The sequence below is a fragment of the Diabrotica virgifera genome, chromosome 9 (assembly GCF_917563875.1).
Source record: "Diabrotica virgifera virgifera chromosome 9, PGI_DIABVI_V3a".
NCBI classification, from domain to species: domain Eukaryota; kingdom Metazoa; phylum Arthropoda; class Insecta; order Coleoptera; family Chrysomelidae; genus Diabrotica; species Diabrotica virgifera.
In genome coordinates, this window is record NC_065451.1 from 62988080 (window position 1) to 63012970 (window position 24891).

Consider the following 24891-nt stretch of genomic DNA (forward strand, 5'->3'; position numbering starts at 1 on the left):
TAAGTAGACCTTCTTCTTTTTACTACTTCTGTTGGAGTTTACCACTCCCTTTTCATTCACTCCAACAGAAAATCATCAGCTAGATGTGACATTGATGGCTCGAAAAGAAGATATGAAGATAATGTTCAGAAAATAGATAGAGTAAATATAATAATATACTGAAAATAGAATGAATTTTTGGGCGCCAGAAGAAGGATAACTAGGTTAACGCTCTTCCAGGTATTCTACGTTGCTATAGAGTATGTTAAGTTTGTAGTACAAGTATGTGAAAAGTTATTAAAGATTATTAAATTATAAAATATACTACTAAAAATAAAGGAGTAATAAGAAAAAAAAATCACAATAAATGTATATTTATTGAATGTAACTACTAGATCTTTTTAACAATCTCTGAGTTAGGACAAGTAACTAGTGTGTAACTCTAACATGACAGGAAAAAGTGATACTAGTGAAAGTCAATTACAAAATCATCATACAACTATGATCTAAGAATACTCTTTATAAGGTTAGAAAAACTGACTACGGGTACCTCTAATACAGGAAGTACAACTTACAACTAGGTTAGTAGAACCCTCACCAAATAATAATTGTACGTTTATAATACGTACACCTTAATTAAATACTACCTGATACTATATATAACATATAAATACCTCACTGTGAGTGGGACAGGCACAAGCCTTATTGAATAAATAAACCTACGAGTGGATACACAGATCCTTTTCCTAACTCGTGGTTTATAATAGTAATAATAACAAGTGAAACCAAAAACTAATCTGAGGGATTAGAATCCAGAAGTTCATATGAATTTAATAAATTAAAGTTAAAGTTAAATAAAGTTAATAAGTTAAAGTTAAGTAAAGTTAATAAGTTCAAGTTAAATAAAGTTAATAATTACAATTTTGACTAATATGTGAAGTTAATTTTTAAAAATTTAATTAAACATATACTAAAATATTGGAATGAGTTTAAATAATTATACAAAAGTGGAACACAGCCTAAAAATAATCAAGATAAGAGTACCGACTACTATTATCAGGGAAAATATCTGAGCTCAGAAATTTATACCTTTATAGATTGCAGAGTGTTGGGGAACGCTATCAATTAAATATTATGTTGTAAAGAAAAAAAAACCTATAAAAAATATAAAGCAGGAAAAATGTGTGTGCAATTGAACTATAAAAAAAAATGTACTAAATATCACAAAACCAGTCTGTCTTTAATAAGAGCACAGTAAATGTTCCCAAACAAACCACTCTTTCCTAATCTTGAAGTTGATGTAATGAGCACCCAAGGGTGCTAACTCTCGCTAGCAGCTGTCCTGCTGGAGGTACAGGAGAGGAAGACTGGTAGAAAGCAGCTGAAGGTACTCAAAACTGTTGGAAAGCAGCTGGAGGTACTCAAAAAAAAGAAAATGTGGAAATAATCCAGGCTGGTCGCCTATTGATTGTTTCTCTCTGTGTGGTCTGGCCTTGGTGTTGTTGTAGGGTGGCTTTAAGATTTCATGGTAGGTGCTAAAAAAAACACAGTGTGGTGTTACTACCAATCTACCAATGTCAAAAAAAAGAAGCAAGAGATACGAGGAGGTGTTTTTATTCCTATGGGAATAAGAAGAAATAGGTCATTAAGTCCAAAAACTTGAATGACTAGACAGCTTGACCTTTTATCAGGTTGCTATCAGATGACCTTGGTCAAATAACACAAGTAATTTCCAATTGAAATACAAAATATAATTACTGTGAAAGAATATTTTATTATAATATATACACCGGTATATAGATATATTATACAAGGATAAAATATAGTAAGACTAAGCGATGGATACTTATTTGATCATCGTTCAAAAGATAGGAGTTCTGTAGACTTGAAAGGAATATAAAAAATGGAGTTTAAATTAGCTCTATTTTCCAACTGGAAGCACAAATTAACAACGAATATTGAATTATCTCTAGATGAGTTTGATCCATGAAAATAAAACATAAAAACCATGAAAATAGACTATGTGAAACTTAGTTAGCAAATGTCAAGGACTTCCAAAATGGCTGAATAAAATACTTAATAAAATGTGTATTTACCGGGGTAGAACTCATTGGATATAGTATGCTCTAAAATTCTTCAAATCCACTGCTGCTGGATAACTTCACTATACTTTTATTGTAATATTTAATCAATTTGGAACTGAGAATTAGAGGTGAATAATTGAGTCTAATGACCCCGCACACTACGATTCAGACCGAACACTCGAGAAACAATGGCAATCCAAGGCTCACGTTCACAGCTGAATCCTTCGTACCCCTCTACTAAGCATTGGCTGTCAAAGTGGGGAAACCAATGTTGCCACGTTTTAAATGTGACGTCATCAAGCATTTAAAAATTCTGAGATGGGTTTAAGTTCTATTTGAATAAACATTGAAAGAAAATAATTCTGAAAATAATTAAATAATATTTTGGATAGTTAAATAATATCTTCCCATCAATAATCGATTCTATAAGGGGCGGAACGTCACATACTCTGTAATGAAAATAATCCATTTATATATAGATTAAACAGGATAGGACCTAATAATGTTCCCTGTGGCACTCCATATGTTATATCTCTTTGTCCGCTTATTACCTACTTCGGAGACCCTTACTAGAGTCGGACAAACATAAGTTTGGGATTGCGACGTAGCGTTTCGCGCAGACAAGCAAACCATTTCTACCAGTGGCGGACGAAAACAGGCAGATTTGAAATAAATTTTTATAAGTAAATTATAATAGTACCTAAATTATATTTAATTAAAGCGAAGAATGAATTTGTTTCTTTTTATTTTCATAGTTTTTAATAATGGTAGGGGAGCAAAGTATGCTAAATGTGCAGTCACTCGAGCGCTTTGGGGACCTACTGGGTTGTAAAGAGTAGGTCCTAAAACCAAAAAAAGTTAATTAAAGTTTTCCATTTTAGTGGGCGCTTGCCATTTTTTAATTTAATTTTCCATTTCCAACAATCGTTTTTTCCGATTATAACGCCATCTATCCGTAATTCGAAAAAGTGTTTCGAATAAAAGTTACTTATTTTTACGTAAGGAATCCAAATCTGTAATAAAAATTGAGGGCTCCTATTTAAGATTTTAAAGTAACCCCCCACTCCACATCCATGGGGGGTCGTGTTTGGTGCCATTCGATAGATTTTTTAAAACTATTGAATAAGTGTATTTTACAGTTTTTCGATCTGATGTTCATTTCGCGAAATATCGCGGGATTCGTATTTAAAATATTAAATTTACCCCCCACCCCTCTCCGTGGGAAGTCGTGTTTGGTATCATTCGATAGATTTTTAAAAAATATTGGGCACATATTTTTTAGTTTTTCGATCTGCCATTTATTTCGCGAAATATTGTCTATTTTCTTGTGAAACTTTTGGACTCACCCATTTCCTTACGCCCGGCTCAAATCGTCAGATTTTTGAAATATACACTCTTTTGCATGTACTTAACTTACCTTATCTTAATCTGACAATTTCGAGTTTATTTAAGGATAGATTTTATTTTTCGGGCCCCCCTTAACGAACTCCCCTGTGTTAAGAGCCAATATATGGTAGATGTACATCTGCAGGGTACCAGGTTTCTCCCCATATGCTAATCTGACGCGCTCGAGTAACTGCAAACATCCCCGCTTGGGCTCCCCTACCATAATTATGAAGCTTATAATCAGTTGCATTTGATAAAATAATGAGCAAAATATTAGGAGTACTTTAATATATGACAAATTCCTCAATACTTACAATTATTTAATAACATTATCAGGAAGGAAGGAAGGAAGGATTTCAACTGTAAAAAAAATTAAACAAGTGTTTATTTGTACTAATTCTAATGTATTTATTTTCTAAACAATGATTCTAAACAAAGTTTTAATTACGATTCTTCGGATGGTTCTAAGATATCTATTCCGGAATTTGAATCACTGTCCTCATCCTCAGAAAAGCTTTCTTCTGATGAACCAACCAGTATTAATAAAAAATTTTAGGTTTTCCAGCGTAGCGTCTAACAAATGCTCTTTTTTTATTAGGGTGTCTTCATATTTGTTTACGTGTTTACATATGCTAGCCCATTTTTGTATTAACACTTCTGAAAATTTTTTTTTCGTTATATTTTCAACATCGTTTATGTTGCATGTTGTATTATGACTGGCCACCCTACCTTTTACCAAAGCCCATATTTTTTCTATATGGTTTAACTCCGGATGATAGGGAGGCAAGCGAAGTACTTTGTGCCCGTGTTGTTCAAGCTCATGATCTAATACATAAACAGGTGGAAAACGTGGTTTATGGACTTTTATAATTTTGTACAATTCCGGCTTGGTTACGTTTACTGGAAAAAGGATGCTTTTTTCCTGTAACCACTTTACCATAATATCCTTACGGCTGGCAGACGTCACATTTTTTTCCATTGTTACATTATGGTAGGATGCATTGTCAACTACCAGGACCGAATTTTTGGGTAAGTTGGGTAAGAGCTGACTTCTGACCCACTTCATAAAATTAAGGTGGTTCATATCGTCATGATAGTCACCACTCTTGGATCCTGAAAGCAAAAATATCATGAAATTATTGTACAAATTTTTTTAGAGAATTTCTCGGCGAATTACAATAATAATTGTATATTATTATCTTTACTAAATGTTCCGTTATCAAAAGCTTTTTGCCGAACGACCTTTGCCTTGTTATTAGTTTCATAGACAGCCTTTTGTGAAATTTTTTAACAGTAGAATTTGGTTTATTATGAAACTTAATTATAAAAGTAATTATGGCTTACATAATTGTTATTGTTATTAAAATTAACTTTTTAATTATAAACATGTACCTGATTTAAAAATTAACAGAGCGTTAGGTACAAATCCAGTCTCTCCTCCAGCATGAACAATAATCAGCCTTTTGCCCTTAGAAATTGGTTTCTTGAACGTTTTTCCACTTTGATCTCCCCAGTAATATGGTGGAGTATGGCTGCTGTGTATATAAGTTTCATCAGTATAAATTATGTTTCTACCCTCAGATCGAAATTTAATCAGCTGCTTTAAATACTCTGTTCGTTTTCAACGAATGTCATAACTTTCCATTAGGACACTCCTATCATCTTCGGTTTTTCTCCACCTGTAATTTGTTCGAGATAATTTGAAAAATATCTTCAAAAGTATGATGGTTTAAATTTTAAATGTATTAAAACATACAGACGTGAGAACAATTCATTTGAGAAAAATAAAAATTATGTAGAATCGTATGTAACCTTGGAGAGATTTATTTTTTGTTTACAGTTTTTCGGAAATCGAAATCTAAACAAATTATCGATTATAAATACTTGGTACTTTTGAAAAAACATTCTTCATAACTGTAAATTGTAGAAAGTTGAACTAAAACGATGCAAACAAAATATCAATTTGAAATACATTATCCATTATACAATTTTATTTTTTAAGCTGAATAATTACTTTTACTATGTTACCTAAAGCCTAATTTAATTATCGTTTTCCTTAATGTTTCCTTTGACCCTGGAAATTCCATTTGTTTGTTCTTTAGTTTTTGATAGATACCTTAAATAAATAGAAATCGTTAAAATATTTGGAAAGTAAATCTTCTTTTATACTTTAAGTAAATAAAATTGTAAAAGAATTGTATCTATCTACCATTTTTGTTAAAAATGTATCTATATCAGTGTGTTTACGAAAAAGCTTTTATTTCGTTCTAAACGGGTACAAACAATTGTTTTATAATTTTACTTACTCTATTTTATTTACCATAAAAAATATAGGTATCAATTTCCCATTAACTAATAATTTTTTAACTTTTAAACTATTTACCATTAATTGTAGGGGATCTTTTCTCGATGGTGTAGAAGTCGTATATAATATTTTTGATGGTTTTCACTTGTCCACTGCTCAATTCAATTTTTTTGGAACGACAACGTTTTCTTTTTGGACTTTTAAAAGATAAACTAGTCGCTCCATTTTTATTTACGTCTCTACCTTCTTTTCTTATTTTGGTTAAGGTGTTTTTGCTTATACCCGTCGCTGCTAGAATCCTATCCCTACAATTACCAATGTTAAATGTTACTAAACAAAAATATTGCGAAAAAAATTGCAAAAGATTGGCGTGAAAGAAGAAACAGTGCCTAAAAACGTGTGTATTTGATCAGAGCATCCTTCCTGTTAGGACGTATGGCTCATAAACATGGACATTAACAAAGGCCAACATAAACAAAATAGAAAGGACTCACAGAAAATATCTATTGTATTAATTCATGTTTTATTCCATGTTGGGACTTCAAGACAGAAAACCAAACAAATGGATAAGAGAGAAAATAAACGTAAAAAATGTAACTGAGCATATTCAGGTTTAAAGTGGAGATTTGCAGGCCACAATGCGAGACAGGAAGATAAAAGATGGAATGCTCAAATACAAAACAGGAGACCGTGGACGCAGCTACAGGAACTCACTGGAGAAGCGCAGCCAAGGACAGACAGATATGGAAAGATTTGGGGAAAGCCTATGTCCAAAGGTGGATAGAAATGGGCTAAATAAGAAGAAGAAGAATAATCTGATGAAACTTCATAAATACAATTATAATAAGAAAATAAGAATAATAGTAACTTTAATATCAAGAAAATAAAATGTCATTAACAATACTTACGTCAATTTACTTAAAGGTATTAACAGGTTTTCGGTTGTTTTGAAATGTGCTGCCTCTTGTTCCATAAATGTAGTAACATTATAAATGATTGCCTTTGCTTGGCTATTCAATCCCAGCCCTTTGATTCCTATTTTTTTAGGACGCATATTGTTAAATAACTAATGACTTAACTTAACGCACTAGAGATACACTAAATGTCTTAATAATACACTAACTACTACTACTAATATACCAAACACTAAGCTAAAAACTATTAATAAAATATCCAACACGATCAAACCAATACTAAGTTAAACACTCTCTGCGATACGTAATGCACTTCTAACTACGACACTGGCGATCAGCAAACTGGCCGTTTCCATGGTAACGCTAGTAAACAAGAACCACTGCGCATCATCGAGTTTTGTATCATATTCCCAAACTTATGTTTGTCCGAGTTTACCTGTTGTCTCTCAGAGAGGTAACTTCTAAATAATTGTAAACATTTGTCTCATACCAATTTTCTCTAAGGTTTGTAAGAGGTTATTGTGGCTAACAGTGTCAAAAGCTTTGGCCAAATCAAGAAATACGTACGAAATATGCTTTGTATGTTAAATTCAAAATGGCATCTTGGGTGGAAGTATTTTGCTTAAAACCAAATTGGTGAGGGGAAATTAAATTATATTTTTTGATATATGCTGTAAGCCTATTTTTCAATAATAATTCAAATATTTTAGAAATATGCGGAATAAGAGATGTAGGTCGATAGTTTGCAGAAAGAGTTTTGTCTTCATTTTTGTATATTGGTATGACTACTGTTGTTTTGAAGGCTTTAGGCCATATTCCTTTTTCTGTACATATATTGATAATATGAACCAATGGCTCGAGTATGTATGGTGAAATTGTTTTCAAACATTCTGTATTAACGTCGTCAATACCAGTTGCCTTTTTGCACTTCAGTTCATTTATTATTGTTTCTATTTCAAATGTATTTGTAGGTAATAAAATCATTGAGTTTGTTTAGACAGTATTTTCATATACTTGGCGGGGATTAGTACTAATTTTTTCAGCCAAACTTTTGCCCATCTCTGAAAATGTCTTATTAAATTCATTTGCAATATCAAAGGGCTCAGTCAACATATCTCCCATTTGGTTATTAAGACTCTCAATAGGTACTTTTCCTTTTTTTTTGGTCCACTTAAATCTTGCACTACACTCCATAATTCTTTATTGTTTTATAACTTTCTAGGATCTTATTTTTATAAAAATTCCGTTTTATTTTGTCGATAAGTGAATGCAGTTTATTTCTATCTGTTTTATATTTTTGTAATAAATCGTGATCATTTGGATGAAGCCTAGAAATAACTTGAAAGATTTAACAACTAACTCCATACTGTATGTGTGAGCATGCGCGTGGCATAATAAAAATTCCCTCTCAATCGCACCTAAAGAAGTATAACTTCAATAAACCTCTTTGAAGTCGGAAGTAGAAAACGGGTTCTTAAATTCAAGACTAGTTATGAACCTTGAAAAAACTAAAGCCGTATTGTACACCTGACAATATTTAACTAAATGAACATCTGATACCCTTCTCTGAGTATGTCAAATGCTTAGGGGTTTGGATTGATCAAAACTTATATTTCACATATTCTTCATTTTAGTTTAATAAATTTTATTATTATGTTATTATTATTATTAAAAGTGTACTTGAAAAGTACTAAAAATTAAACTAATTTTATTTGAAATAACTGTTATTAATCTAACTCGATGCGTATTCCCAAATAAAATCGTAAATACATCTTGAATTAATTTGAATCCGGACCTGCCCGTCGCCATATTGTACGTCTCACCAAGTGGTCCCATTTAGTAAATACAGGCAGGATTGCTCGGGACCTATCCCTCTCACATCACTGGACAGAACAGACTTAAACTCTCCGAACAGAGATTAAACTCTCATGCAAAAATCAGACTGCTATTTATCACCAAATGGGCGTTTTAATGAGTGGAACATGTAGAATATGTCAAATGACATCAATTATGACAGGTGATAAATAGCAGTCTGATTTTTGCATATGAGAGTTTAATCTCTGTTCGGAGAGTTTAGGTCTGTTCTGTCGGACAAAATAAATGTGCCGTTTTCGTGGTCTGACCGTTCCAAATTTTTAAACTGTTCCACAAATAAAACTGTCCCTGTTCCAGTGTTCTCATATATCAAAGTTTATCCTACTAGACACCCTTAAGCTATTAACAAATTTTCAGCTTGCTATTAATCAACTTTTTTTTCATACACGGGATCCAGACCTAAAATAAATAGTAGTCAAATAGATTTAAAAAATAGTAAAATCCTTTATAAAAGGTATATTTAAAATCCCTAAAAAGGGCTACATCACAATCACATAACTAGTTTTCGACTGGTTCACCAGTAATCATCAGTGCTAACGTTAAGTTTACATGCTAACCACCAAGATATAATTTACAAAAATATTAGGGTCAAAGCCCTGTAAAAGTAATCCGTCAAGGAAACATCGATTGTAAATACTGACTTAAGCGTGGATGTTTGAAATATTTGCTAATATGCCCCAAGTAACATCTGAGCTGTGATTTGACTTGTTTACATGGTGGTGTAAACACCCACGCTGAAGTCAGTATTTTCAATCGATGTTTCCTTGGCGGATTACTTTTACAGGGCTTTGACCCTAATATTTTTGTAAATTATATCTTGGTGGTTAGCATGTAAACTTCACGTAAGCACTGATGATGACTGGTAAACCAGTCGAAAACTAGTTATGTGATTGTGATGTAGCCCTTTTTAGGGATTTTAAATATACCTTTTATAAAGGATTTTACTATTTTTGTATTACATGGTATACAGCCAACTACAGGAAAACTTTTCCTTGTGGATTTTCAAATAGATTTGAATATCTTTGCAAACACAAGCAGATAATTAATTCAAGTTCATTTTTGTCTACCAAGATTACTTAACAAAATTTGTACAATTACGGCCGTTGAAAACTTAACATACAGAAGAAGTTGCGTTAGTTCTTCTTGACATATTTTGTGCCTTTGGAGTTCCTAGCATTCTTCAAAGCGACAATGGACGAGAATTTTCCAGCATAATTATAGAAGAACTGTGCTCCATGTGAACAGTTTTAAAAATGGTGCACGGTAAGCCAAGACACAGTCAGTCACAAGGATCTGTTGCGAATAAAGGCATTGAAAATATACTAAGTTCGTAGTTGGAAAGCAATCAAACAAAAACAAGTTCAGAGGGTCTTCGATCTGTACAATTTACCAAGAACCGAGCTTACCCTTATGGCATCAAGTGCAGTCGGTATGAAGCTATGTTTGTGGTTCCTGCCAAAATTAGTTTCCAAACTTCATCACTCCCAGAAGATCCTTTTGAAAATATTTCGACTGAAGAAGATTTGAAAATAGAAGAACAAGTAGAAGAAACCCAGTTAGGTCCTGATTTTGAAGAACGTGAAGAAGCAGAAGTGGATGAATCAAATGAGCTTCTAATAGAACAAGAACTAGAAAAACCTGATCAACCATTAGTAAATGAATCTAATGTGGTTCTAGAAGAACTATTTTCTAATCAAATTTCAGAGAGGCGAGATTCTGTTGCAATTAAATAGGCACGTGGCAAAGAAAAACCTTGAATAGCAAGAGAAGAAAATGCGTAAAAGATCAAAAACTTTTGGCCGTTTTTATGAATATTTAAAATGAATTATATGAATTGGGTACCTACTAAAGAAGGGCGACTGCTACAGTTGCATACCAGAAATCGATTTACCATCTGCAAAGAATCATTCATTTCTTGTAGTTTCTTGTAGTATGTCTAATAGTTTCAAAACTAAACATTTTTCATTGTGCGAGTATTCTAGAAAAACTGGAAAGTTGCTTAATTCCAAGTTCCATGAGAGTTTGCCATGTCACAATAAATAGTAAGTAAGTAAAGTAAACTACTAATATTGAAAACTACAGGCCTATAAGTTTGTTGTCACATTTATACAAATTGCTAATAAGAATAATAACCAACCGCATAACACAAAAACTTGATTTATATCATCCGGTTTACCAGGCGGGATTTCGAAAAGGGTTTGGTACTAACGATCACTTACAAACCATCACAACACTGGTAGAAAAAACTACAGAATATAATGTACCCTTACATATGGCATTTATTGACTTTCACAAGGCTTTCGATAGTATTGAAACCTGGTCCTTTTTGTCAGCCCTAAGGGATGCTCGAATAAACTCACGGTACATTACACTCATTAAAAACATTTATGAACAGGCCACATTCCACATCAAAATCAATGAAGACCAAAAAACCGAAAAAATACGCCTTGGTAAGGGTATTAGACAAGGTGATACTATTTCACCAAAACTTTTTACCTTAGCATTGGAAAATGTATTCAAACAGCTCGACTGGGAGGGAAAAGGTCTAAACATTGATGGTGTACGTTTGAGTAATTTGAGGTTTGCGGACGACATAGTATTATTCAGTACAGATATCAAGGAACTGGAGCAAATGATGAAGGAACTAAACCAGCAGTCAAATAAAATAGGTCTCAAAATGAATCTACAGAAAACAAAAATAATGAGTAATGTACAAACTAATCTTGTTATTGACAACGTCAGTCTTGAAAATGTAGACCACTATATATATCTTGGACATACTATTAAAATCGGCAAAGAAAACCAAATAGCCAAAATAAAAAGACGCATACAATTGTCTTATGTAGCTTTCGGCAAGTTAAGCTTTATCTTGAAGAATAGAGATATACCAATGTGTCTAAAACGTAGAGTTTATGAAAAATGTATCTTGCCTGTAACTACATATGGACTGGAGACCATGGCCTTTACAAAGAAAACCTTAGAGCAGCTCAGTACAACTCAAAGAGCGATGGAGAGGGCCATGCTAGGGATTAGTTTGAGAGACAAAATTCGAAATATCGACATTCGTGAAAGAACAAAGATTACTGATGTCGCAGAACGTATAGCAAGGCTCAAGTGGCAATGGGTCGGACACGTTGCCCGAGATAATCCCGAAAAATGGACACAGAGACTAACAAACTGGAGACCAAGAGAGAACAGGCGAGGAGTAGGCAGACCGCAGAAGAGGTGGGGAGATGATATCAAACAAGTCGCGGGCAAACAGTGGACGAGAATTGCCAAGAGTAGAAATCGATGGAAGCAAATGGAAGAGGCCTATGTCCAGCAGTGGACGAACACAGGCTGAAGAAGAAGAAGAAGTAAAGTAGTAGTATTAATTCAGGCAAAATAGCTTAATTCGGGTTAAACAAAATGTCTCTTGTTTTTAATTCAGTTCAATAAGAATCAAACTTCTTGAATAGCTTTTGGAATTTATTATTTTTATTCATCATTTTACTTACTTTTACCACTGGTCCTTGGTAATTGTATACAATTACCGGTAAAAGTAGATAATTGGAAATAATTTCCTACATTTACCGTCGGCTCTGGCAATTGTATACAATTGCCGGTAATTGTATACAATTACCAATTATCTGCTTTTACCGTAACATATACATTGTAAATTATCACTCGGGAGTGCTCCTAGTAGCATTTAAGGCTGTTTTATCGGTGCACCAAAACCTAGGGACAGTGTTTTCTCTGTTATTTACCGACAGAATGTCTCGAAATTTGGACACGTTGTTCGAAATTATGTTGCCTTTAAAATGATGGTTTTACTTTTTTTATTTTTTTGAAAATTCTATTGAAAAATTAGATTATAATGTTTAACGTTCTATTATAACCAAACTTTTTACTCCCATCACTTGAAAGAGTTTTTTTTTCTGTAATCGTTGATTTTTTTTTCACCTTTCTGTGTCCAGTAATAATCGAGAAAAGCGTGTTCCAACTTTGAAGAAAATTTGCTAAAAATATTGAAATCTAATAATGAAACGAGTTACGCAGCATTGGCGCTTAGTTTCATCGTTATCGCCTTCGTGACGCAGTGGCGGTCTCAAGGGGGGGGCGACGGGGGCGATCGCCCCCCCCCCAGAAACCATAGTTTTCTGAAAAATTGAGAAGTTAATATACATATTAATCCGAAGTGTGAAATCGAACTAATGCATTGCTATTATTGAACAAAATAATCTAACAGTGTGAAAACGTCCGACCTTGATTTGTGCCTTACTGAACAGTACTTTCATTATCACTGTAGTGTGTATGTGCAACATATTTTCACTTACACTGCCTTTTAGCAAGCTACTTCAAAAACCTGATATTGACTTGAAATGTGCATTGAAACATTTTACGGACATGACCAAAGCACTTGCCAATCAACGGAACACAGCGATTGTTTGCTTTAAAGATTTGTTCCAAGAAGCAAAGGACATCGCCGAGAAGACAAATTTTGATATTAGTATTCCAAGAATATCACAAGTGCAGAAGAATCGAGCCAACCACGCAACTAAAGACCCAGAGAAATACTTTAGAGTATCAGTGTTCCTTCCCATTCTAGAGTCTGTAATAGAAGACACAAAGTCTCGTTTTCCTGAAGAAACAATGGAGTTGTACAATCTTCACGTATGCATGCCTGAATACCTGATAACCAACTCTGTTCAGGACATGTCTGAAAAAATTGAGTGTTTAGTAAGGAGGTACAGTGAACTTTTTGATATGTCTCAAGCTGAAATGAAATGCTTATTGAAAGGTGAACTACAGCCCTGGGAAATGCAATGGAAAGACACGGACGAATTTCCAAAATTTGTTCCGAAATTTGATTTGTTCCCTACAGTCAGCAAGCTTCTTCTAGTCTTAGCTACACTTCCCATCAGCAATGCTTCTGCAGAGCGTAGCTTTCAATCTCTAAAGAGAATAAAGTCGTGGCTAAGAACACGGATACGTCAAGACAGGTTGACTGGACTTGCTCTACTCCATGCCCATCGAGACATCCCTGTAGACCCAACGAAAGTTTTAGAACGATTCGCCAAAAGTGGCCATCGAAGACTTGAATTCGATGTATAATTACATTCTTTTTAAAACCTTATAACTTGTTATTTTATTGCTTATAACCTAATAAAACTATTACAATGTATAATGTGAACCCCCTTTTCTCCATTCTAATAGACTAATTTGTATTGTATATTTATTGTAAATTTTAACATTTTAAAAGGTAAAATGTGTTTTGAGCTCTTTCAATTCAAGCGTAAAACTAACATTGTCAGACCAAACATCTGAAGTTTGACGTTTGTTCGTGATAAAGTAAAACCACCTAAATCGTCAAAGGTTTAGAAAGATGAGACTTGCTTCAGACTTCAGAGGCTTGCCATTGAAAAATACTATCACCCACAAACCTTTTCTATTAGACTTTGAGTTGCTTTCAATAGTTCTAAATTGGTTTTTGATACAATCACAAGAATACAAAATATATTTTGAATATTTTATTTGTAAGTTAGCCGAACAATATTTACAACAAGCTGTAGAGGCTAGCTTTTTTATTTTTAATTATAGTGTAAAACTGTTTCCACTCATACTAATTGTAATAATAATAAGTGATTTTCCTTTTTCTCCGTTCGTCACAACTACTAAGTGACAGTCAGTCCATATTCGGTCCATCAACTGTTCAAATGAATAAAATGCCTTTAAAACTCTCAAAATCTTGCCATATTTTTAAAAAATTTCCGGACCCCCTTTCCGGCTGGGGGGCTGCACCCCCCAGACCGCCCTGCAACAGACCATCGCCCCTCCCAAAATCTGACTCTGAGACCGCCACTGTCGTGACGACAAATCTCATGAACGTACGGTCAGTCGGTCAGTTCGCTTGAATTATTAGAATCTATTTCCAGTTCTTGTATTTTCATGAGCATCAAGTTAGCTAAACACCTATCACAAATCGATTCGAAAGTAGGTGGATAATTTGCCGCTAATTAGTCGTTAATTAGTTGTGAAAATACCGATTTTGTCGTTTCTTTTTTTTTTTATTTTTTTAGGTGCTTTGCTAACTTGATATAAAGTTAGCAAAGCACACCTCCGAAAAATGACTTTAGAGCGTTCGTAGGAGAATCGGAATAGGATTAGTTTTTGCCGCTAATTAGTCGCTAATTAGTTGTGAAAAAATTAATTTTCTAAATTATTTTTTTTTGTTTTTTTGGGTGCTTTGCTAACTTGATATAAAGTTGGCAAAGCACGCTTCCATAAAATGATTTTAGGGATTTCGTAAAAGAATGAAAATAGAATGGGAATTTGCCGCTAATTAGTCGCTAATTAGTTGTGAAGAAATGAATTTTCTAAATTAATTTTTTTTTGTTTTTTTGGGTGCTTTGCTAACTCGATATAAAGTTGGCGAAGCACGCCGCTATAAAATGATTTCAGAGTTTTCGTAAGGGAATGAGAATAAAATGAGAATTTGCCGCTAATTAGTCGCTAATTATTTGTAAAGGAATTTTATTCACAAAAATTTTTTTTTTGTTTTTCACGGTGCTCCGCTTACTCGATATAAAGTTGGCAAAGCACGACTCCATACAATCATTCTAGGGTTTCCGGAGAAGAATAGCAATGGAATAAGAATTCTTTGCTAATTAGTCGTGCATTAGTTGTGAACACACCAATTTTGTCGTTTTTTTGGTTTAGACGGTTCTTTGCTGACTTGATATAAAGTTCGCAAAGCACGCATCCATAAAATGATTTAGGTTTTTTTGTAGTAGCATGAAAATAGGATCAGAATTTGCCGCTAATTAGTCGCCAATTAGTTGTGAACAAATTGATTTTCTAAATTAATTTTGTTTTTGTTTTTTTGGGTGCTTTGTTAACTTGATACAAAGTTGGCAAGCACACCTCCGAAAAATCATTTTAGGGTTATCGTAAAAGAATGGAAATAGAAAAAAAATTTGCCGCTAATTAGTCGTGAATAAGTTGTAAGAATACCGATTTTGTCGTTTATTTATTTTTTTTTTTATTTTTTTAGGTGCTCTGCTAAATTAATATAAGGTTAGCAAAGCACAACTCCAAAAAATGACTTTCGAGCGTTCGTAGAAGAATGGGAATAGAATGAGAATTTGCCGCTAATTAGTCGCTAATTAATTGTAAAGAAATTAATTTTTTTAATTAATTTTTTTTTGTTTTTTTGGGTGCTTTGGTAACTTGATATAAAGTTGGCAAAGCACGCTTCCATAAAATGATTTTAGGGATTTCGTGAAAGAATAAAAATAGAATGAGAATTTGCCGCTAATTAGTCGCTAATTAGTTGTGAAGGAATGAATTTTCTAAATGAATTTTTTTTTGTTTTTTAGGTGCTTTGGTAACTTGATATAAAGTTGGCAAAGCACGCTTCCATAAAATGATTTTAGGGATTTCGTGAAAGAATAAAAATTGAATGAGAATTTGTCGCTAATTAGTCGCTAATTAGTTGTGAAGAAATGAATTTTCTAAATTAATTTTTTTTTTGTTTTTTTGGCTGCTTTGCTAACTCGATATAAAGTTGGCGAAGCACGCCGCTATAAAATGATTTCAGAGTTTTTGTAGGGGAATGAGAATAAAATGAGAATTTGCCGCTGATTAGTCGCTAATTATTTGTGAAGGAATTTTATTCAGAAAAATTTTTTTTTTGTTTTTCACGGTGCTCCGCTTACTCGATATAAAGTTGGCAGAGCACGACTCCATACAATCATTTTAGGGTTTCCGTAGAAGAATAGCAATGTAATAAGAATTCTTTGCTAATTAGTCGTGCATTAGTTGTGAGAATACCAATTTTGTCGTTTTTTCGTTTTTGACGGTTCTTTGCTGACTTGATATAAAGTTCGCAAAGCATGCATCCATAAAATGATTTGGGTTTTTACGAAAAAGCATGGAAATAGGATCAGAATTTGCCGCTAATTAGTCGCTACTTAGTTGTGAAGAAATTATTTTTCTAAATTAATTTTTTTTTTGTTTTTTCGGGTGCTTTGCTAACTTGATATAAAGTTGACAGTATGACTACTATATTGAGTAGAGACAATGTCTACAACTTTATTTTGTTGTAAACAACTATTTTCTTATACTAAACATCAGTCAACTAAAATTTTTTTTGAACCATTTCGTGTTTTTTTAAAAAATACAACACAATATCAGAGAAAATAAAAGTTTTTAACTTTTTATTGTCAAAAATGGTAAATTGTTTATAATGAAATACGTTCCACTAAATTTCATTTATAACTATTTTGTTATTTTACTCTTTGTTTTTCCTTGGGACTTTGAGATTAGATTGGAAATTACACATAATAAGAATTTGGTGGTCGATGACCATCGAAGTCAAAATCTATTCATTTTTAAAAATTACTACTGTAGAATAACTTTTATATATGAGTGGTAAAAAGGCGGGCGGTCGGGCAAACTTTATATGAAGGCAGCAAAGAACCGTAAAAAACAAAAAAACAACGACAAAATTGGTATTCTCACAACTATTGCACGACTAATTAGCGACAAATTCTTATTCTATTCATATTCTTTTACGAAAACCCTGAAAAGATTGTATCAGGGCGTGCTTTACCAACTTTATATCGAGTAAGCGAAGCACCGTAAAAAACAAAACAAAAAATGTTCTGAATGAAGTTCCTTCGCAAATAATTAGCGGCAAAATCTCATTCTATTCTCATTTTTTTACGAAAACCCTTAAATCATTTTATTGAGGCGTGCTTTGCCAACTTTATATCAAGTTAGCAAAACACCCAAAAAAAAAAATTCATTTAGAAAATTCATTCCTTCACAACTAATTAGCGACTAATTAGCGGCAAATTCTCATTCTATTTTTATTCTTTTACAAAATACCTAAAATCATTTTATGGAAGCGTGCTTTGCCAACTTTATATCAAGTTAGCAAAGCACTCGAAAAAACAAAAAAAAAATTAATTTAGAAAATTAATTTTTTCACAACTAATTAGCGACTAATTAGCGGCAAAAACTAATCCTATTCCCATTCTCCTACGAACGCTCTGAAGTCATTTTTTGAACGTGTACTTTACTAACTTTACATCGAGTTAGCGGAGCACCTGAAACAACAAAAATAATATCAAAAAAATTGCTAAAAAAATTCGTCCACAACTAATTAGCGACTAATAAGCGACAAATTCTCATCCTATTTCCATGCTTTTACGAAAAAACTTAAATCATTTTAAAGATGCGTGCTTTGCCTACTTAATGTTGAGTAAGCGAAGCACCGTAAAAACCAAAAAAAAAAACAGAATTTATGGATGAAATACCTTCACAACTAATTAGCGATTAATTAGCGGCAAATTCTGATTCTATTTTCATTCTTTTACGAAAACACTAAAATCATTTTAGGGAGGCGTGCTTCGCCAACTTTATATCAAGTTAGCAAAGCACCCAAAAAAACAAAAAAAAATTAATTTAGAAAATTCATTTCTTCACAACTAAGTAGCGACTAATTAGCGGCAAATTCATATTATATTTTCATTCTTTTACGAAACCCATAAAATCATTTTATGGGGGCGTGCTTTGCCAACTTTATATCAAGTTAGCAAAGCATCCAAAAAAACGAAAAAAAAAATTCATTTAGAAAATTCATTTTTTCACAACTAATTAGCGACTAATTAGCGGCAAATTCTCATTCTATTCTCATTTTTTTACGAAAACCCTTAAATCATTTGATTGAGGCGTGCTTTGCCAACTTTATATCAAGTTAGCAAAACACCCAAAAAAACAAAAAAAAATTAATTAAAAAAATTATTTTTTTCAGAACTAATTAGCGACTAATTAGCGGCAAATTCTGATCCTATTTCCATGCTTCTTAAAAAAAACCTAAATCATTTTATGGATGCATGCTTTGCGAACTTTATATCAAGTCAGCAAAGAACCGTCAAAAACGAAAAAACGACAAAATTGGTATTCTCACAACTAATGCACGACTAATTAGCAAAGAATTCTTATTCCATTGCTATTCTTCTACGGAAACCCTAAAATGATTGTATGGAGTCGTGCTTTGCCAACTTTCGAGTAAGCGGAGCACCGTGAAAAACAAAAAAAAATTTTTTCTGAATAAAATTCCTTCACAAATAATTAGCGACTAATTAGCGGCAAATTCTCATTTTATTCTCATTCCCTTACGAAAACTCTGAAATCATTTTATAGCGGCGTGCTTCGCCAACTTTATATCGAGTTAGCAAAGCACCCAAAAAAACAAAAAAAAAATTAATTTAGAAAATTCATTTCTTCACAACTAATTAGCGACTAATTAGCGGCAAATTCTCATTCTATTTTCATTCTTTTACGAAATCCCTAAAATCATTTTATGGAAGCGTGCTTTGCCAACTTTATATCAAGTTAGCAAAGCACCCAAAAAAACAAAAAAAAATTAATTTAGAAAATTAATTTTTTCACAACTAATTAGCGACTAATTAGCGGCAAAAACTAATCCTATTCCGATTCTCCTACGAACGCTCTAAAGTCATTTTTCGGAGGTGTGCTTTGCTAACTTTATATCAAGTTAGCAAAGCACCTAAAAAAATAAAAAAAAAAGAAACGACAAAATCGGTATTTTCACAACTAATTAACGACTAATTAGCGGCAAATTATCCACCTACTTTCGAATCGATTTGTGATAGGTGTTTAGCTAACTTGATGCTCATTGTATTTTCTTCATCAACTTGCTTAGTGTTTACAGTTTACAGTATTCTTAGTTATTTTGAAAACATTAAACTTATTTAGTTTACGGGTATTTTAAGTACATAATATATTATTAGTTTAGTGGTATAAGTTACAAGTTCTTTAGTTTACGCGTATTTTTAAGTATTACATTAGTTTAGGGATATAAGTTGACAAGATAAGAAATGAGTCCCAGGGTGTTTTAAAATAAGACAGAAAATTATACTACTATCCACGATTTGTGTTTTATTCATCAATTGGATACTTTTTTTATGTAACTGCAACCTATAAATATATTAAAATAATGTATATGTTACCGGCCAAACCCGATTTCGGGACAAACTAGTTTGGCCTAGGCCAAACTACTTTGTCCTAACCGCCTAGGATAAACTAGTATGACCTAGGTCAAACTAGTTTATGATATCACGCGTAGGCCAAACTAGTTTATCCTGATATAAATAAACACACTTCAGACCAAACTAGTTTAGCCTAGGCCAAACTAGTTTATCCTGATATAATAAAGATTCACACTTCAGGATAAACTAGTACGGCCTTCTTCTTATTCTTCTTCTAGTGCCTATCCGTTTCGGATATTGGCGATCATCATGGCAATCTCTACTTTTCTCACTGCTGCTCTGAAAAGACTTTTAGTGGTTGTGTTGAACCACGTACGTAGATTTTTCAGCAAGGTGTTAAATGAAAGCTTATAATCCAAGGATGGTACTAAAAGTTAGGAATTTTACCTAGGCTGTCTGTCTGTCGGTCTGTCCGACCGCGAATATAACTGCTCCGTCACTATACCATGTAGAATGACAAATGAGGTGTCAAATGAAAGCTTATAATCCAAGGATGGTACTAAAAGTGACAAAATTGACCTATGCTGTCTGTCTGTCGGTCCGTCCGACCGCGAATATAACTGCTCTGTCACTATACCAGGTAGAATGAAAAATGAGGTGTCAAATAAAAGCTTATAATCCAAGAATGTTACTAAAGCCCAAACTAGTTTGGCCTGAAGTGAGCGTCTAGAACCGGAAGTCTTAGAACAAAGGACCCCGCAGAAACTTTATGGGAAATGGCTCTGTCAAATGCTCTGAAACTTAGGATTGTGGTAATTCTTGATGTGTAGAACAAAAGACTCCATGGACGCGTAGCTCCAAAAATCATAGTTCTAAGATATAAGCCTCTGAAGATATAGGTATAGAGAGGACGTTTGAGTTGGAATAAATTCGTTTTCTCGAGAATGAGCGACTCTGGAGATAAATTACGAATCAGGTCAATTTTTATTTTTAAATTATAATTTTTGGCATATATATCATACTAGTGACGTCATCCATCTGGGCGTGATGACGCAATCGATTATATTTTTAAATAGGAATAGGGGTCGTTTAAAAAATATTTATTTGATAAATAAATATTGTTTTTTGCTTAAATTCAATATTAAAGCTGCCACCCACCTACCTCTTAGCAGTTTGGACATTTAATTTAAGCGAAAGGCAATGTTTATTTTTCAAATTAACATTTTTTCTGTTTTCTGACAGCAGTAAAATGTATTTCGAAATAAATAAATTATATACATTCTTCTTTTTGTCTCAATTAATTTATTTAAAAAAAAGTTTTGGCCACCCTGTATAAATAATTATGTTAATGTTTACATTAGTGAATAGAGAATTAAATTACCTTTCAAATGAGCTATCACACAACCCCTATTCCTATTTAAAAAAAATCACCGATTGCGTCATCACGCCCAGATAGATGACGTCACTAGTATGATATATACGCCAAAAAATTATTATTTAAAAATAAAAATCGAGCTGATTCGTAATTTATCTCCAGAGTCTCCCATTCTCGAGAAAATGAATTTATTTCAACTCAAACGTCCTCACTGTACCTATAACTTCAGAGGCTTATATCTCAGAACTATAATTTTTTGGAGCTACGCGCCCCTGAAGTCTTTTGTTCTACATATCAAGGACTACCAGAATCCAAAGTATCAGAGCATTTGACAGAGAGCCATTTCCCATAAGATTTCTGCGGGGTCCTTTCTCACCTTTAGTACCAGCCTTGGATTCTAAGCTTTCATTTGACACCTCATTTGTCATTATATCTGGTATATTGACGGAAGAATTACATTCGCGATCGGACGGAAAGACGGACAGACAGCCTTGCTAAGATTTCTCACCTTTAATAACATCTTCGGATTAAAAGCATTTATTTGACACCTCATTTTTCATTCTACCTGGTATAGTGACGGAGCAGTTATTTTCGCGGTCGGACGGACCGACTGACAGACAGCCTAGCTCAAATTTCTCACCTTTGGTACCATCCTTGGATTATAAGCTTTCATTTGACACCTTATTTGTCATTCTACCTAGTATAGTGACGGAGCAGTTATATTCGCGGTCGGACGGACCGACGGACAGACAGCCTAGGTCAAATTTCTCACTTTTAGTACCATCCTTGGATTATAAAGGACGTAATTTGGGAATTCCCCGCATGTAAAAGTCCTTACATGTTCGTCAAATTACTTTCGACTCGGCTAAATTAGTGTAGGATAGGCCGTACTAGGCGAAGGATTTCCTGGCTGAAAAATCTACGTACGTGGTTCAACACAACCACTACAAATCTTTTCAGAGCAGCAGTGTGAAAAGTAGAGATTGCCATGATGGCCGCCAACATCCGAAACGGATAGGCACTACAAGAAGAAGAAGAAGGTCGTACTAGTTTATCCTGAAGTGTGAATCTTTATTATATCAGGATAAACTAGTTTGACCTAGGCCAAACTATGTGACAAAAATGTGATAATTCTTTTTAAAATATTATCCACGATAAAATCAATCTAACAAGGTATTCCCGACAAAACTAATTTGAATGGAGAATAATGCATTTTGTTGTCATTAAAATACTTGTCCGCCGGCGCCACTGAGTAAAGATCGAATTGTCGGTCGCACTCCCTACTTCCAATCAATTTCAAGTAGGGAGTCACGTGTGTCTGACGTAAGCAGTCTACGAAAGTAAGTGATACGCCCACTAAACATTGCAATGTGCTTCAACTGATAAAACAGCCTTAACGTGTCTTGGTTTGTTTATTTCTACAGTATCTTGATTGTAACTTTAGTATAAGTACGAATATTATTATATTATTATACATAGTATCGACAAATATTTTGATTTAATAGCAGATTTATTATTGTGAGCCAAGGAATCTACAGTTAAAACATTTCCAATTATTAATAAAACACCCTGTATATTAAATATCATTTCCTTATTTTTCTTTGCTAAATAAATATGATTAGTTAGTTTTATGTTTTGTTTGCCCCATTTTACAACTAACTGTTCTTTTTTTCGGCTAAAATAAGACGAAGTCCCACTCGACCGAGTGACTGAACTAGGCGTAGCAATCAGCTCCCATAGGTAGTTGAAGTTTGATTGTTGAACATTAATTACCTAACTCTCTGTGGTAGTTACAGTGGGTGATCATATTATTAGAGCCACCTCAGAAAATTTTACTTTTGTTTAATAATGGTATGTACGTTTTTTCTTTATACGTTTCACGTTGCCTTTGAAACTTTAGAAATGGATGCTATGTTTCTGTTGGAATGATTAGTATTGAATATTAAAGTTTTTATTTCTGCTATTTTCCTTGGTGAAATGTCTTTGGATTTCCCATGATGTTGTGGTCTTCTTCTTCAAGTGCCATCTCCGCGACGGAGGTCGGCAATCATCATAGTTATTCGGACCTTAGAGACGGCTGCTCTGAAAAGTTCGTTTGATGTACATCCCTACCATTCTCTCAGGTTGCGCAGTCACGATATTCTACGTCTCCCTATGCTTCTTTTTCCTTGAATCTTTCCCTGCATAATGAGTTGGAGCAAGTTGTATCTCTCTCCACGTGTAATATGTCCAAGATATTCCAATTTTCTGGTTTTAATTGTATTTAAGACTTCCATTTCTTTATTCATCTTTCTCAGAACCTCTTTGTTTGTGACGTGTTCTGTCCATGATATTTTAGGATTCTTCTATATACCCACATCTCGAATGATTCCAGTTTTTTTCATTGATGCCGCATTCAAGGTCCAAGCTTCCATTCCGTAAAACAGAGTCGAGAAAACGTAGCACCTAGCCAACCTTATTCTTAGCTCTAACCTTAGATCTCTTGTGCAGAGCACTTTTCTCATTTTGTTAAAATTCGCTCTAGCCTTTTCTATTCTAATTTTAATCTCCTGGAAGTAATCATTTGTGGAGTTGATCATTGTTCCAAGATATGCATATTGGTCTACTTGTTCGACGTTGGTTCCGTTTATGAGGAGATTCTCGTTATTTCTTTGAGTTTTAGATATTCTCATAAATTTTGTCTTCTTGATGTTCATTGTTAAACCGTATTCTTGGCTATATGTCGCTATTCTGTTAACCAGTCTCTGAAGATCTTCAATATTTTCGGCTAAGACGACAGTGTCATCCGCATATCTAATATTGTTAATGGGAACTCCGCTCACCTTTATTCCAGCTGTTTCACCCTCAAGAGCTTGTTTTAGGATCTCTTCCGAGTAGGCATTAAAGAGAACTGGAGACAATACGCATCCCTGTCTCACCCCACGTCTAATTTCAATTTCCTCTGACAACTGTTCGTTAACACGTACTTTTGCTCGCTGCTTATAGTATAAATTATATATGATCCTGAGGTCATTGTAGTCTATCTACTTTAGTTTTAGGACATTTATTAATTGTTCATGTCGCACTTTATCGAAAGCTTTATTATAGTCAATAAAACAGACATATATATCTTGATTGACGTCTAGGCACCTTTGTATTAGGATATTAAGTGAGAAAAGAGCTTCTGGTACAACTACTGTAACGAACGCGCAATTTTTACTAAATTCACAAAATATAGTATAGGACTGTCAGAATATCACTAGAGAGCAATGGAAACTCACAAAGTTTATTATAACTCTAAACACCAAGAATACAAAATAATAGGCACACGAGTTGCAAGCTAGGCTGGGCAGCATTGACAAGCAATGGCATCTGAGTCACGCATTGCCACACATGCATGTTGCCACTATTGTCAGACTATTTATTGCACTTCCATAAAGTGTAACAAGACAGCCAAATGGAAACAAATTAATTAATATATGATACAGCTCAATTATACAGGGTGAGTCATGAGGAAGTACATACTCGTACCTCTTATAGACCCAAACGAACTAATTTTTTAAAGCCGGACTTTTTATTAGATGGTAATAGTGTAACGATTGACCAAAATAAGAGACACATCGATCTGACCGTTCAACAATTATGACGAATACAAATTTTCTTTCAAAATGCGAAACTCGCCCTGTATATTAAAAAACAATGGCAGGCAGACACTTTTTAATGGTCATTTGTTATTCCCTATAGGAGCCTCTATACAAGGCAGGAGTATGTACAGTTCCTCATGAATCACCCTGTATACCCTTCCCCTAAAACATTGAAGTTTATTAGGTGGCTCTAATAATATGATCACCCACTGTATATTGTTAAATATTCTCTTGAAATAATCTTAATGATTAAGAGAGCTGCTGCATTAATCAATGCACATTTCATATGTCAAAAGTATTATTATAGAAGGTTTATTATGCCACGATTATAAGTTTGAAGGGGGTTTGTA

At 33.6% G+C, this 24891-nt stretch overlaps 2 protein-coding genes across 2 annotated transcripts in view; both read right to left on the bottom strand.

Annotated features, from left to right (window-relative positions):
* Positions 1-3832: 3832 nt before the first annotated feature.
* Positions 3833-7097, bottom strand: LOC126892439 (uncharacterized). Its single transcript, XM_050661976.1, has 4 exons — positions 6663-7097; positions 5833-6059; positions 4842-5565; positions 3833-4562 (listed from the first exon to the last, which is right to left on the bottom strand). The coding sequence occupies exons 1-3, from the start codon at positions 6806-6808 to the stop codon at positions 5474-5476; spliced, it is 465 nt and encodes a 154-aa protein (XP_050517933.1). The 5' UTR covers positions 6809-7097; the 3' UTR covers positions 3833-4562; positions 4842-5473.
* A 10526-nt stretch (positions 7098-17623) lies between these two features.
* The window catches only part of LOC114325174 (PR domain-containing protein 11-like), a 111243-nt gene continuing 103975 nt past the window's right edge, over positions 17624-24891 (bottom strand). The window contains exon 5 of the mRNA XM_050660144.1: positions 17624-17635. Within this exon, the coding sequence (XP_050516101.1) occupies positions 17624-17635 (12 nt within the window). The remainder of the gene's footprint in view (positions 17636-24891) is intronic.